At 42.8% G+C, this 14,726-nt stretch overlaps 1 protein-coding gene across 1 annotated transcript in view; it reads right to left on the reverse strand.

Annotated features, from left to right (window-relative positions):
- tspan9a (tetraspanin 9a) overlaps window positions 1-2,452 on the reverse strand; it is a 141,140-nt gene extending 138,688 nt beyond the window's left edge. Inside the window, exon 1 of the mRNA XM_033967997.2 lies at window positions 1,667-2,452. Coding sequence (XP_033823888.1) covers window positions 1,667-2,035 — 369 coding nt within the window. The 5' untranslated portion in view covers window positions 2,036-2,452. The remainder of the gene's footprint in view (window positions 1-1,666) is intronic.
- Window positions 2,453-14,726: the final 12,274 nt, after the last annotated feature.

Below are 14,726 nucleotides of genomic sequence, written 5' to 3' on the forward strand. Positions count from 1 at the left end.
GCTAGAGCAGGTGTAGCGGCACGTTCTGCTGATCGGCGACCAAAAGAGCCAATCCGGAGCGAGGTTGCTGAAGGTAACGCCAGTTTCCCATGCCACCCAACGCTGTCAATCAAACACTAGTGGGATCAACCTCATGTAAAAATGCGTCTGGTGTTTCATATCTATTGATTTTCCAGACAAAATAGCGAAATAAAAACCCCAGGATCATGTAGATACGAACATTTAAATGACGAGGAGTGACAATTTTTCAATGTAAACTGAGTCGACAGAGCAGGAAGCGCGCTCATGATCACTTCCTGTTAGCAACGCGGCTTTAGCTTAGTCCATTTATATAAACAGTCTAAGGTTGAAACTGATATTTCCATATTGTAGAGCAAGAAAAGCTTCTCTTACTGTATCTAATCTTATCACGTTTCCAAACTAAATAGTCTCACAAACCAATGAAAAGCTCAGGCGTTACTGCCTCAGATGCCCCGTCTCACGCCGCACTTTCACTCATTATAAACCCGGTGTTTCCTTTCAGTTGAGACTTGTGCGTTGTGGTTGTTTTCCAGAGTAATTGCTGCTCTATATCTCGCAGTGTGGCCCAGGCTACAGTCCGCTCTTAGACTGGTGCTCTGCTGGTGATGCCAGATTCAGAGTTGGGATGTTTTTATGCTTCACGCTTCAGTGCATCTCTACAAAGACTTGGCCCCATAACCTATAAGCCCTTTAATCCAGCCTGTAAACATTCACGGGATACCCACTTTACCCAACGTGCCCATGCTCTCCTGAACTCGCTCTGCTGCAGCTCGTGAATGCGATCTAATTAGGGGATAAATTAAATATAGAAAGGAACATTGCATTCTGAGTTGATATTATTAGATTGAAACTAAAACACAAGATGGAAATTAAGCTTGATTCAAATTTTGAGACGGCAGCTTTGATCCCAGAGTCTTTCCCGACGAATTACATAAGCAAATAATCAACAAAAACCGTCTGGAACCGTTCTTTTCTGCAGAGGAGCACGTGCCCACGAGCCCAGCCCCCCCGGCCCGCTCCCACACTCAGCGACCTGTACTTACATGATAAGATTTCAACTTCAGCACCACTGTAAATCCTACACACCGCGTCGTCTAACCCCAATGTGCTATCCTCATTCAGAATGCCAACCAGCACATGCCAACAGCGACACTACACACCGGAATAGCAACATGCCCATCTCTGACAGGTATAGAATCTGATGTAACGTTTAGGAACGACGACGTGAACAAGAACTGGACTTAGGCCTGTCACGAGAACACATTTTGAAGCGTGATGTATCGCCACAGAAATATACCGCGATAAACGATAACACGGACACGATTTTATGACACTGACAAAAGCAGGAGAATCGCAGTTTTAGAACAGACAAAAGCCTCAGATGTGACAAGTAAATGACAGTAAATGAACTGATAATTAGCCACAGCTGTTTCCCTCTGAACATATCACATGCAAACGCCAAAAATCTCCACAGTACTGCAACGAAAAAGTACCAGGGTAAATACTGAATGCCAAAATACACAGTTCCAGCTTTGAAACACTGAACGATAAGCTGATATAGAAATCATCCTGACAGATTCATCCAGACACATGACACAACTTCATCAATATCATCAACGCCAAAGGAAACAGTAACGAGACTTACCCAGAAGATGAGGTTGAAGACGAACATCAGATACTTGAGGCAGCACAGGAATCCTCGGGCCATGTTGCACTTTTTGAATTCTAGAAGGAACACAAACGATAGATCCAGGTAAAACACCACGTACTTGCTTCCTTTCGGAGAGCTGTACTTGTTGTTGGATTTGTCCACTCCTATATTATCTGCACTCGCTCCCGCCTGCCCCTGTTGCGCGTTTTTGCGTGGCCCCGTGGAGCCGTAAAAAGCACCGGCAGTGAATCCCCGGCCACCGAAAGGGCGGCCAGAGGTGGAGGCTTGCGGGTAATCGGAATCTCGGCTGTCTATGGAAGGGCTGCGGTGGATAGCTGACTCCTCGCTGCTAGACTTCTCCATGCTCTGAGGCTGCCGCTACTGCTGACCGGGAGCTGCTGGCTGACGCACGCTCTAACATAGTCTCGCAGATGACAGGAGCGCACAGTCCCTTTCCCCTTGGATCGCCGCTGCTCAGGCAAAATCCCGACTCAAAAACTAATCCCAATGAACGGACTCTAGAAGTGGAACTCGGGCAACTCTGCGAGGCGTCTTCCTGTATCTCCAGCTGAGGTCTTTAACTCCACAACAGTCACTGCAGGTCGGTCCCAGGAGCAGCATTCCCTTCCTCAGAGCCAAATGGTGTCGGTATTCCAATTCTAGACGCGATCCCCCTTCAGAAGTCACCACTGAGCAGGTAACTTTTCCCTCTCTTATCACTCCCTTCCTTCCTCCGGTTGTATTCTGTGATGCTCTGTCTGTAATTCCTCATGCGCCTTGTCCAGGAACGCTCCGCACCTCCGCTCCTCTCTCCCTCTCCGCTTCCTTCTCTCTTTCTCTGCTCAGTTCTCCCTGACAGCGGCGCTCCGGCTCATGTGCTGTACTCGGCAGACGCGACTGACGGGCATTCCCTGTCACACAGCACGCTCTCATCCCCCGGCTGCTCGCTCTATCCCTCCCTCTCTCTCTCTCTCTCTCCTCTGCTCTCTCGTTCCTCTCCGCCCCTCCCCCTCGACGACTCGCAGCCAATGGAACAGCTGCTGCCCCCCTCCCGCCGGCCCCTCCTCCTCCTCCTCCGCTGCCGGTGCGTTCTGTAAAGCCATCACGCCGTTTGCTTTGACTCTACGTGCTCAGCTCTCACCGCTGTCAGAGGGAGTGACAGGACAAACACGACTTTAGGAGGAAAACAAAAATAAACAAGGTGTTGGAACATTTGTGGAAAAGTGTCACAATATTAAACAAACTGACATTTTAGTTTTTCGATTGGTGATTTTCAGACTCTATAAATAACAGAGGCTTCCTTGTTCTTCCTCCGTGGTTCTGCTGTGGGTGGTCACGGCGGGGCGGCCATATTGTGTTTTTTTTTTAACTACACATGACTGGACGGGCCACATCCATGTAAAGGGAAACCAATTAACTCCCGCTTTGGAATTATGGCACCTTCTGAAGCATGGAAACCGGATAGTGACCGGGGGACAAGGAATACCACTGACCCAGCGCTGGGGTCAAATATTTACACGTGCTAAAGATTTAAGTGGACAAAAATGACAGAATTTATTGCGGATTAGCAGTTTTAAACAGTTTTGTAATGTTGCTGCGGCTTTGGCACGTTTTCAAACACGGAATAATTGTAATAGTGTTCATAATGTGCCAGTCGGAGAGCGCGTCCTGCAGTTTAATCTCGCTCGGAGCAGAACTGGAACAATTGGAATAACAATGGAAAAAAGACCTCGCTGACTTGGAGAAACAACTTTTTCTCTGCGGCACCGCGAGGCTTAGCTCTACGGCTTCGACTCGTGCAGGAGACATTGTTCTGGGCAGTAATGGTGCACGGTCAGCAGGGCGAGGGCGGAGAGGAGCCCCCGGCCGCAGAGACGACGACTCTCAACTCTCCAGTCTTAAGGTAAATCCAGTAAGACCCAACTGACAAAGACAACATAATCCCACACTCTCGGAAAACAGGTTCAAGTGTGAGTATACACGAGTACTACAAATGGAACAGTACAGAAGAATACTGCGTTTGGAAAAGGGGGAAGATACAAGACTGCAGGTGCTCCACATGCATGTCTATGGTGGAATGTTCAGCAGTTACCATGGAGACACGACGCACACATTAGCAAAAAACGGTCCAAAAATGTTTTAAAGTCGTCAGAAAACTCGAGAAAAAATACAAAAAGGATTTAAACGGCACATGTTCAGGAGCCTGTGGTCAGTCTGAGCTCATGGGTCTGTTTAACAGTTTGATTTTACACAAAAAGGTGAAAGTGACTCACTGAGAAACTGTTGGCTAATGCTAATGCTAATGCTACTTAGCTTGTGGCTGTAGTTTTACGTGTGAGAGACTTGTTTAACAGCACAGATCAGATCTAATGTTGTGATTCTGGCTAAAACAGCACTTTCTGTTAAAACAAAACTCAGATTAAAGTCTAACAGTCTCAGACAGAGCAGTGCCCTCCGTTAGCACAACACACCCAGGGAATGTTAATGATATCACCTGCAAAGTGTCAACGCGCAAAAACCACAAATGTTAAAGTTGTTCCAGGAAATGTGCAATAATCTGTATTTTATAAATGATCTAGGATGGAGGCGTCAAACTCAAACTCACATTGGGCCAAAATTAAAAACTAAGACAAATTCATGGCCAAACTCAATATTTCTTGACACACTGTCTGCACCTGATGTGTGACCTTTAACCTTTTCATCTGGAAACAAACTTTAGTTTTGCTTAAACACAAAATCTGGAACAACTCGAGCTTAATATGACAAAGATATGAGGAATTAAATTTGAAATAAATGACACATCAGTCGTATTTATGTCTTATTTAAATAAACAAAATAAATTATGTCTCTCTCTCTCTGTAGTAATTCATTTGTCCGACGTGACCAGTAGCTCGGGCGCTAGTGAGTGTGAACAGAAAAGGAGGCGCTCACTGGTCTCGACTGCACGTTCTATTTATGGACCGCACCGAGTCTGACCTTTTGACCTCAGCGTGAAACTCACACGTACGACAGAAATAAACAAGGCATAAAACGGGTTATTTTTGAGGCTTTATAAAACACAGTATTATAGAAAAGGCCCCAGACTCCATCATCATCACCATCCTCATCCTCAGTCCTGCTCTTCATTCTGTAAATCACATGTGTCAAACTCAAGGCCCGGGGGCCAAATGCGGCCCGAAACGTCATTTTATGTGGCCCGCGAGAAGATAAATTAAGAGGCATGACTGTCATTTTAAAATAAGTCTATACCGCTTTAATGTGTGCACTGACAATAAACTAATAAGATTTTCCCTGCAAGTGAGAGAAATGAAGTGAGAAATATTTGCAAATAACCATCACAAAATGTTCATGAAGAGGAAAATTGTTGGCGTGGAAGGACGAAAGGTGAAGGTGAAAACAAGTTTGTGCTTTGAGGAGAAAAACCTGTATGTTTTTTTGTGTTATGAGGCGGGGTCGGTACAATCTACGTCAACATTCGGTTACATTTAGTGACATTTACGCTGCCACACAGTCACATCTGGCCCTTGATGGCGGCCATTTTGCTGATGTGGCCTTCGGTGAAAATGAGTTTGACGCCCCTGCTGTAAATCATCACATTTATAAAACTACAGCGTTCACTTTACTCACAGAAAAACACTGTGGAGAAGGTTTGTCCATCACTGAACAGCTCTGTACAAATGTGTCCATAAAGTATTTAAAATCTCCCAGAATGCCTCAACATTTAACCCCAGATCACATGACGCATAAGGATAAAGACGAGCACCAGGACTGAGACGAGGAAGAGGCTTTGAGCTGTTCTGCTTCACAAAAATGGAACAAACTCCAAGGACAAACTAAATGGAAAATGTTGGTGCCGCATTCATCGTTTAATAATGTGGTAACGCACGTTTATCCTCACACCTGCTCCTGTTTTTAATGTTTTAAATGGACTTATACGCTCATTTATTCTGTTTATTTTCCTGTTTGTGTTGTATTTTGAAGAGGATGCTCATAAAACAGACTGTACCTGCTCTCATTGGGTTTTCCTGTATAAATAAAGATAAATAAACTGTGTCTTATCTGACTGACTGAAGCACATTTATTGAAAAACGAAAAATGACAGAAAGAAAAAAGAGTTTATTTTTGTCTATTGACTCAGGACTGACAGGACACGGCACAAAAGAGGAAAGATGGTGTCTGTTTTTAAAATGGATTTGAGCGGAATGTTCCAAACGCCGCATTTGAATAAGACTTTGAGCAAATATAAACATAAACATATACAGATATCAAATGAAATCTGTTTTTGTTTTTTTATTTATAGAGAAAAAAACAGAAATGGCTGAAAGTAAAAAGATAAACCTCATTGAAATGGACAGATTATTGTTGCAAAATACTGTTTTACTGAGCTGAGAGGGAGATTATTAAATCAACTGTAGATGAAAATGTCCCAATGTCCACACTGCTCCTACAGGGGGCGCTATGTAGAGGTCACACCATTCTTATCTGTGTCCAAATGTCCAGTTGGTGAGAAAACTGTGCACTCAAAATTTCCCACAATGCACCTTGTAAAGCCGTGTTCCTCAGTGGTCAGTAGAGCGGTCAGTATATCCCACAATGCACTGGGAGAGTCATAAAAACCCCAGTGGACAGAGACAGGTCTTTAACTGGACACAACACGACTGAAGCAGATGAAGCTCTGGTTTATCTCACTGTGGATCTGATTCTGAATAAAACTCTGAAATAAAGCGTCGCTGTGTAAAGTTGCTAGCGTTAGCCGCTTTAGCTCGAGCTGTTAACAGAGCCACAATTTCCACATCTCAGATAAAAAAGTGAATAATCCAGTGTGTTTATGTGAGATCAGCTCCACATAAACTCGTCTGATTATTATTAGTCCATAAAGACTTGAGTCCAATCTGATCATTATTTATGACACAAATCCACTTTTATCACAGTTTACACTTTACACTTTTTTCACCCAGAGTCACGTGACCTGAAAGTCGTGAGCCGTGTGTGAATCTGTGTGTGGGGGCGCTATAGAGTCCACTGAAGAGAGTGAGGGTCAGGGGCTGGGGGAGACATTCAGACACAGCCCGCGTCTTTGGATTTATGTCTGTAAATTCAAAATTACACAAAAGCAAACTGAAAGCATATTTTTAGCGAGTTTGATTTGTGGAAAATAGTGAAAAGAGCTCGTTTTCACTCAATAAAAACTCTGAGACGGGGCCAGTTTGTAATTAGAACCATGATGCACCACAAATGTTTATCTGGCGTTTGGAAAGTGCTGATCTTCAGGCAAAACGCCCAATAGAATTTTCCAAATCACCAATTTCAGTTTGATTTATCAAACAAAACTAAAGCAAATGACGATGAAAGAGACGACTGTCAGGGATTAAAGTCCAGACTGAGAGGACGACGTCCATGAGGCTGGACATGGACACAAACTGCACAAAACTAAACACAAATGTCCCTCTGTGGCTCCTGTAGGCAGTAAAACACTGTGGGTTTAAGACGCAGTGTAATTAGATCCTATAGGAGATTCTCCTGCATGTAACAGTAACAAGGAGCGTTCTAGATGAACTCATTTAACACACTGCCCGAGTCTGTATCATTAAACACAATTAGAAGTGATTTTGTTGCAAAGTGTAAATACGACCTCCAGGGCATAAAATGTATTTTCTACAAATTAACTCAATTCATTGTTTTAAAGTCTGGAGTCTGCACGGTTTTGTTTTTCGGTCGTGGTTGTGGCTCTGGTTTGTGTAAATATCAACCTCTAGGATTGTGTGTGTTTGTTTTGTGTTTGTGATGTGAGTGGGACAGTGTGCGTCACAAGGAAATGGAAGTGACCAGGGCTGGAGCAGCGAAGTCTGGGCCCTGGTACAAATCATCACAGACTGTGAGGGGCCCCTATTAAGATAAAATGGGATAAATCTGCAGTCGCTGAGTCCAAAGGCAAAGCTCTCGATTTAATTTTTATTTTGTTCCTACCCTCACCTACGGCCCTGGTTCAGTCCTGGTTCAGTCCTGGTTCAGTCCTGGTTCAGTCCTGGTTCAGTCCTGGTTCAGATCTCTGTTCTTCACCTCTGGGACCAAAAGGACGAGATGGTGGACACACTCAGTCCAAATGTGTGGGGAGGGGGAGGAGCTTGGAGCCGGTTCTAAAGTTTAAATTGTCCGATCTCTGATGTAGCTTCAGTCTTAGACCAACTTTTATTGTGTATAATCAAACCTTTAACCTCCTGCACCAAATTACGCAAACATTACATTTTTTACTCACAAAATAAGAAGAGAAGTTTGTAAAGTGTCTGTCGTTTCTGCTGCTGAGGACTTTACTCTGGACACACTTTATCTCTCTGAGCTGAGTCAGTGTTTCAAACAGTCGTCAAAGTGTAAAGTGCCTCTGTTATCGGCCGCTGTGTTTTTGGAATCGGTTCTTTGTAATCCTGGACCGCTGACCTATTCAAATACATTAGTGCATTAAGGGAACAATCTGAGGTAAGTTTCTTGACATTTTATTGACTTTAAATGTCAGTCTGACATGGATCAGAAGTGATGGATAGCTGGTCTTTTGTTCAGATAAATTATTAAGTTAGTCCTGAGACGGTGGAACGTGGAAGTCGCTCAGTCCCAAATGTCACTGCATAAAGTCTGCGGCTGCTGTTTTTACGAGGTCGGATAATTACTGAGAGACGAACGCTCTGGAGGTAACCCCGAGCTCTGCAGACAAAACAGACTCAAACTCGTGTCAAAAGTCAAGTTTATAAAGTTTTTGTTTTTTTACAGACACTACATCACAAACAACTCACAAAGAGACAAAGGCACAAACGTTAAAACTGGATAAAGACGTGACTGACGCTGGAGCAGAGTTTCATATTTGGAATTCCGACCGTGAGTATCATAGCAACCAAAGAGCCAATCAGGAGCGAGGCTGTGGAAGTTTTGTCCCTTCCCGTCCACACCGCTGGTTTAGCAGAGAGCGGGCGCTTAGCAACACTGTCAATCAAACCTGTTGCTAACGCTAACAGGAGCAGGTCTTAAACAATAATAAAAATAGTTTTACTTTTCGGTGCAGTTCAAAAATGTACATTTGTCCCTCGGTTTATCGCGGTTCACCTTTTGTGATCTCGCCGTTTCGTGGATTTTTTTTAGCTCAGTTTTGCAATCTTTTTTACATTGTCTGAACGTGCATTGTGTCGTGCGTCCTGATTGGCTGTTGGACTGTAGACCATTGTCCATCAGTCTCCTCCGTGCCGTGTCTCCTGTCCAGTACAGAATGTGTTCAGACAAATTTACATAAACGTTGGATCTCAGTGTGACTCTGAAGTGCTGTACGTTTGCAATTTGTTTTCTCCCCGACAAAACCCACAATGTCGATGAAACGTTCTGCACCGACAAAGACGCCGACGAAGGTTTGAACTTTGAGAGAGTTTAAACGAGAGAGAAATGTGAGAAAATGTTAACGCCTGTGTGAGAAAAGTGTATAAAGTGTGTGGTGAGGAGTTTGACAGACAAAAACAGAGAACTACTTCACAGCCTATTGCGGATTATTTTTAGAACGTGACCCCTGAGATAAACCAGGGACCAGTGTAGTAGAAAGTACAGATACTGCAGTAAAAGTAAAAAGTACCTTCCACCTCTGTTTTTGTAGCAGGGCTCAGACTCTGGAACAGCGCCCTCTGCTTGTCAGATCCTGTAAACTCACCTCTTCTCCCTGGTATTTAACACTACAGGTTTATTCTTTTCTTCCGTGTCGTCTTATTTGTTTTTATGTGAATCATTTCATTCAGCTGAAGTTGTTTTAAACGTGTTATAGAAATAAACTTAAACTGAAGGAGGGATTTACAGCCTTAAACATCTGCACTCTTGTGGCTAACGCCTTCACTCAGACACAGTTGCCGTAGTGAACCTCGACTTCACACAGAACAGTTTGATAAAGTTTAAAAGTGCGATTTCAAACTTTAGAGAACAAACCTAAACTCAAACTCATCGACGCAGAGTTTGGGCTTCACGCCACCGTGAACAACAGCAGCAGATTCACAGAGAATAAAAGAAAAGAGTTTGATGCAGACGACAAACATCCAGAGCAGCTTCAGTGACACGTCTGCACCGGAATCACACGACAAGAGAAGCATCTACATCTGTGACACTTTAAACTGTGACTCTGGTTTATTTAGTTTAAATCAGGCTCCAAACTGTTCAGCCGTGTGTTTGACTGAGACGTTTTAATTCTGCACTCGACTCGTTTAATATTCATTTTATAGTGATTATATTTTACATTCTGAATTTAATCGTAAATAGTCGCCTGTGGGTCAGTGGATCCAACTCAATCATGTTGAAGTCGAGGGAAACACTCAGATCAGTGGACAAACGCTCTACCAACTGAGCCACGGTCACCTGTCCTCTCGATGTCTTTAATGTCTTTAATGTCTTTTCTTGTTTCTTAATCTGTAAAACACTTTGAATGACTTTATGTACAAAATGTGCTTTATCAGCTTTTCAAATTTGAGACTGGACATAGAAGAGCAGAATTAAAGATTATAAAATATTTACAGAAAGAAAAAAATCTCTATAATCCAATCTGTTTACGTGAGTTTGACATAAACTCATTCGTACATGTCACAGTAGGTTCATATTGTCTGATAGAAGATAAAGATATTGATTTAAGTAAATACATTTAGTTTTGTTTCTGTGGAGTTGTCTGTTGTTCAGACTCACATAAACACACCACTTCAGTCCATTTTTGGTTGTAATTAATGAAGAAAATGTTTTGTTTTGTCTTTTTCAAAAAATGTAAACAACTAAAATAAAATAAAATAATTCAAAATTCATTTATTCATTCAAGTGTTTGATTATTATTAACCCATAAAGACCAGTCCAGTCTGACCTTTAGACTTTTTTCACCCAGACTCACCTGAAAGTCGTGAGCTGTGTGTGAATCTGTGTGTGGGGGCGCTATAGAGTCCACTGAGGAGAGTGAGGGTCAGGGGCTGGGGGAGACATTCAGAATTATGTCATTTCAAAAGTGCACAAAATCAACCTGAATAAACCTTTTTAGCGAGTGTCTTTTTGTCATCAGAAGTGTAAAATATCCCAAAATTCCAAATGTTTCCGGGGTCTCCGCACGACAAAGGGACCGCGTTTATAGACCCACATTTGTATTACAAAATAAACAGCCTGCCTCCCGTCATTACAAAAGTCTTCCCAGAAAAACGATCTCGAGTGTGACGCCGTATTTATCCAAATTAACTCCCAAATCCTGTTTTTCCTCTAACTCCTTCCCTGACGTCTTTTGATATTCCGGCGCTGAGCAGATTTACTGAATTGAATCATGACGATCCCGCCGCAGTCACAAGGTCGTCCCCTCGTGACGCGTCCAAAAATAAACCTCAAATGTCAAGAACTCTGGGGAGAAAGGCAGGAGTCCCACTAACTCCAACAAGTATCGCATAAAAATGTCAAAGATAATTACTCCCTGGGTTTTTCCGTGTTGAGTTTCACAGAGAGCGAGCGGCGCATTCCTCGGGGCTGTTCATTGTGGAAACCGGAGCGGAGGTGAGGACACGCGCTGCACGGACGGCACATGATCCCGCTGCAGACGTACGCTCGGGCTCGGGCATAAGGATGGGATTAGAAGTACAAAGGCTGCTCCTCGTGGCTCTATACGTCACTGCCAGCGGCGCTCGGATCAACACGACATTTGGTCCGAGCCGTTGCCCCGGACACAAACAGACAACGGGACGACGGGACAACATGGCTCCCGTCCACGGACAACTTATGGACACTCGAGAGGCCGGCAGACGCTGAAATATGGAGGATCCTTTGGACGTATGAGATGGATCGTAGAAAGATTGTGGCGATAAAGTGCATTATTAAGTTTTAATGTGAACAAAGATCATCGTCATCACCAGAACCTGCAGTAAACGGATAATAAAGTACATTATTATAACAACAAAAATCACAATTATTCATCTCCTGAACCTGTACTCGTGACAACTTTAATAATTATCTTGATATAATCGTTAATCCCAATTATTTTGACAAATTTTGTAGAAAAACTATAACAAAAAATAATTAATAGATCCATTCTCAGGTCAGTTTTGTGCCAATTAAAACTGACAAATAATAGAATTTAAATGTGTGAAAGAATGAAATATGAAATAATTTAAATGACGCTTTAATATAGTAAAATATAAACAAATAAAAAATGTAATTATTAAAAACAAAAAACTAAGAAAACATCCCCTGATATGGAGATTGATCATGATTATCCCATTTACAGAATTATATATTTAAAGTCTGAATATAAAGTTCGGTCAATGCTGCTGCCCCCTGCTGGTGTTTTGCAGTGATGTTATGTTTTGGGGGTCTGCATGTTTGTCTATGGTCCAATGTTCAGCAGTTACCGTGGTGACACAGGGCAATTTTGGGATGGTCTGAAAACTCGAGAAACAAAATGGAGTTAAACACATTTTCACGAGCCTGGGATCAATACGAGAAAAACTTTAGGCAAATGCTAATGCTGATGCTAATGCTAGCTAGCGCGTGACTGTAATGTTATTTGAGAGACACTTGTTCCAAATCAGCTCACCTGCTGTAGTTCCAGATAAGTCAGTTCTTTTGTAAAAACAAGCCTCAGATTAAAGTCTAACTGAGCCTCAGACAGAGCAGTGCCTCCAGCTAGCGACAAAGTGTCAATTGTGGCCAAGTGGGTGATGATTTTGTCCTTCAGCTCCTGATGTCCTCCCTGAACGCTCCACTTTCACTGACCTGGGCCAGAGGAAGCTCTCCGTTTGCACATCTGCTGCATGTTTGGCCCATGTGACATGTGTAATGTTCCCCTCAGTGGAGATGTTTAAATTAAAGTCCGTTCACTGTTTTCTCATGTGGATCTGTCACAGCTTTGAGAACATCTGGAGCTGCCCTCTCTGCTGGTTTATAACTCAGAGAACCTCACATAACCCGAGGTTTAAACTGCGACGACCTGGAGATAAACCACGAAACTCCACATCAGAACAAGACACACAAGAGCAACATGTGAGAAACGACAAGAAACTCACAGAGGAACAAAACGCACAACAAAAACACGTCTGCGATCGGTTTGACACAAAACTATAGACTGTACAACTGTGCCTCGCTATAACTCAGTTCACCTTTCATGGTCTCACTGTTTACTAAACTTTTCTGCGTGATCATTTTTATGAAAGTGCATTGTGTCGTGCGTCCTGATTGGCTGTTGGACTGTAGACCATTGTGTCGTGCGTCCTGATTGGCTGTTGGACTGTAGACCATTGTGTCGTGCGTCCTGATTGGCTGTTGGACTGTAGACCATTGTGTCGTGCGTCCTGATTGGCTGTTGGACTGTAGACCATTGTGTCGTGCGTCCTGATTGGCTGTTGGACTGTAGACCATTGTGTCGTGCGTCCTGATTGGCTGTTGGACTGTAGACCATTGTGTCGTGCGTCCTGATTGGCTGTTGGACTGTAGACCATTGTCCATCAGTCTCCTCCGTGCCGTGTCTCCTGTCCAGTACAGAATGTGTTCAGACAAATTTACATAAACGTTGGATCTCAGTGTGACTCTGAAGTGCTGTACGTTTGCGATTTGTTTTCTCCCCGACAAAACCCACAATGTCGATGAAACGTTCTGCACCGACAAAGACGCCTACGAAGGTTTGAACTTTGAGAGAGTTTAAACGAGAGAGAAATGTGAGAAAAGGTTAACGCCTGTGTGAGAAAAGTGTATAAAGTGTGTGGTGAGGGGTTTTACAGACAAAAACAGAGAGAATAATGTAAAAAATAAAGATGATACTTCGCGGATTTCGCCTGTTGAGGATTATTTTTATATCTGAACATTAATAACGGACAAATCAGGTCCTTCTTCAGCAACAAGTTTGATTGACAGCAGACAGAAAGGGGCGTTACCTTCAACAGCCTGGCTCCTGATTGGCTCTTTGGTTGCTATGATACTCCAAATCACCTCTACACCTGCTCCGGCCTCGATGGGGTCGTCTCACTCACTCACTTCTTTAAACAGTTTATGCACAAAACTTATAGTGAGTTTTATTACAGTTTCAATCCAATTTTCCATTTGGTTTAAACAGAAACTAAATAAGCACCAACTCATTAGTCAGAACTCAGAACTGCATCGTTCAAAATCAGATCATGTTCGACTCTGCCTCAGCGTCTGCTAACTGGCTTTGACAACTAAACCTTTTTTTTTTTTTTTTTTTTTTTTCTCAAACGTTGATTTATCTGAATTCACAGCTCGGTTCCCAAATCAAATTAAAGCGAGCCGTCAATCTGCTGTGATATTTATGTTTCCGTCATGGCCTTTCATAACGCTTTGAACACGAGGCAGACGATGGCAGTCGGCCTCGTTCACACTCGCTCTGTGTGATTTGTAACAAACGAGTCAATAAAGGTGTCTGGAAGAGGTGCTAATTAGGAATTCATGAGATGTGGAGGCAGATCTGGGAGAACATGTAAAGAGTCGGGATAATAACGCTCCGGCTGACAGGGATCAAGCATCGATCGTCAGACGCTTTAAACACCACACACTGGAGGTATATGTGTTAAGTGACGGCGTGTAAATGAGGTCCCTCCTGACGGGGCTAACACAGCGCTATGCTAGCAGTATGTTCGCTCGAGTCGACAGATGAACGGCGAAGAAACAGACGTGAGCTGGAGAACGCCGATGGATTTAAGACACGAGGCAGAAGTGAAGAAGTGACTTAGTCCTACAGTCAAACCATCTGAAAGAAACAGTATGAATATTTTAGGTATTTTTACTTTAAGTGCTATTTACAGTGTGTACTTTTTACTTTAACTTCAGTACATTTGAGAGCAGTATCTGTACTTTCTACTCCACTACATTTATGAACAGAAATGAAAAGTAAAAGTATTTTTTATTGTTTGAAAAGGCGGGTTTATTTTGACATGTTCAGAATTTGAGCAAAACAAAAATAAAACAAAATTCAGCTCAAATCTTCATCAAAATCACCAAATTTGAACTTTTATAAGACTCAAAATCTGCACGAAATACTTACTTTTTACTCTAAGTGCATTTTTAAACTGTA

This window comes from Periophthalmus magnuspinnatus, chromosome 6 (assembly GCF_009829125.3).
Source record: "Periophthalmus magnuspinnatus isolate fPerMag1 chromosome 6, fPerMag1.2.pri, whole genome shotgun sequence".
Taxonomy (NCBI): Eukaryota; Metazoa; Chordata; class Actinopteri; order Gobiiformes; family Gobiidae; genus Periophthalmus; species Periophthalmus magnuspinnatus.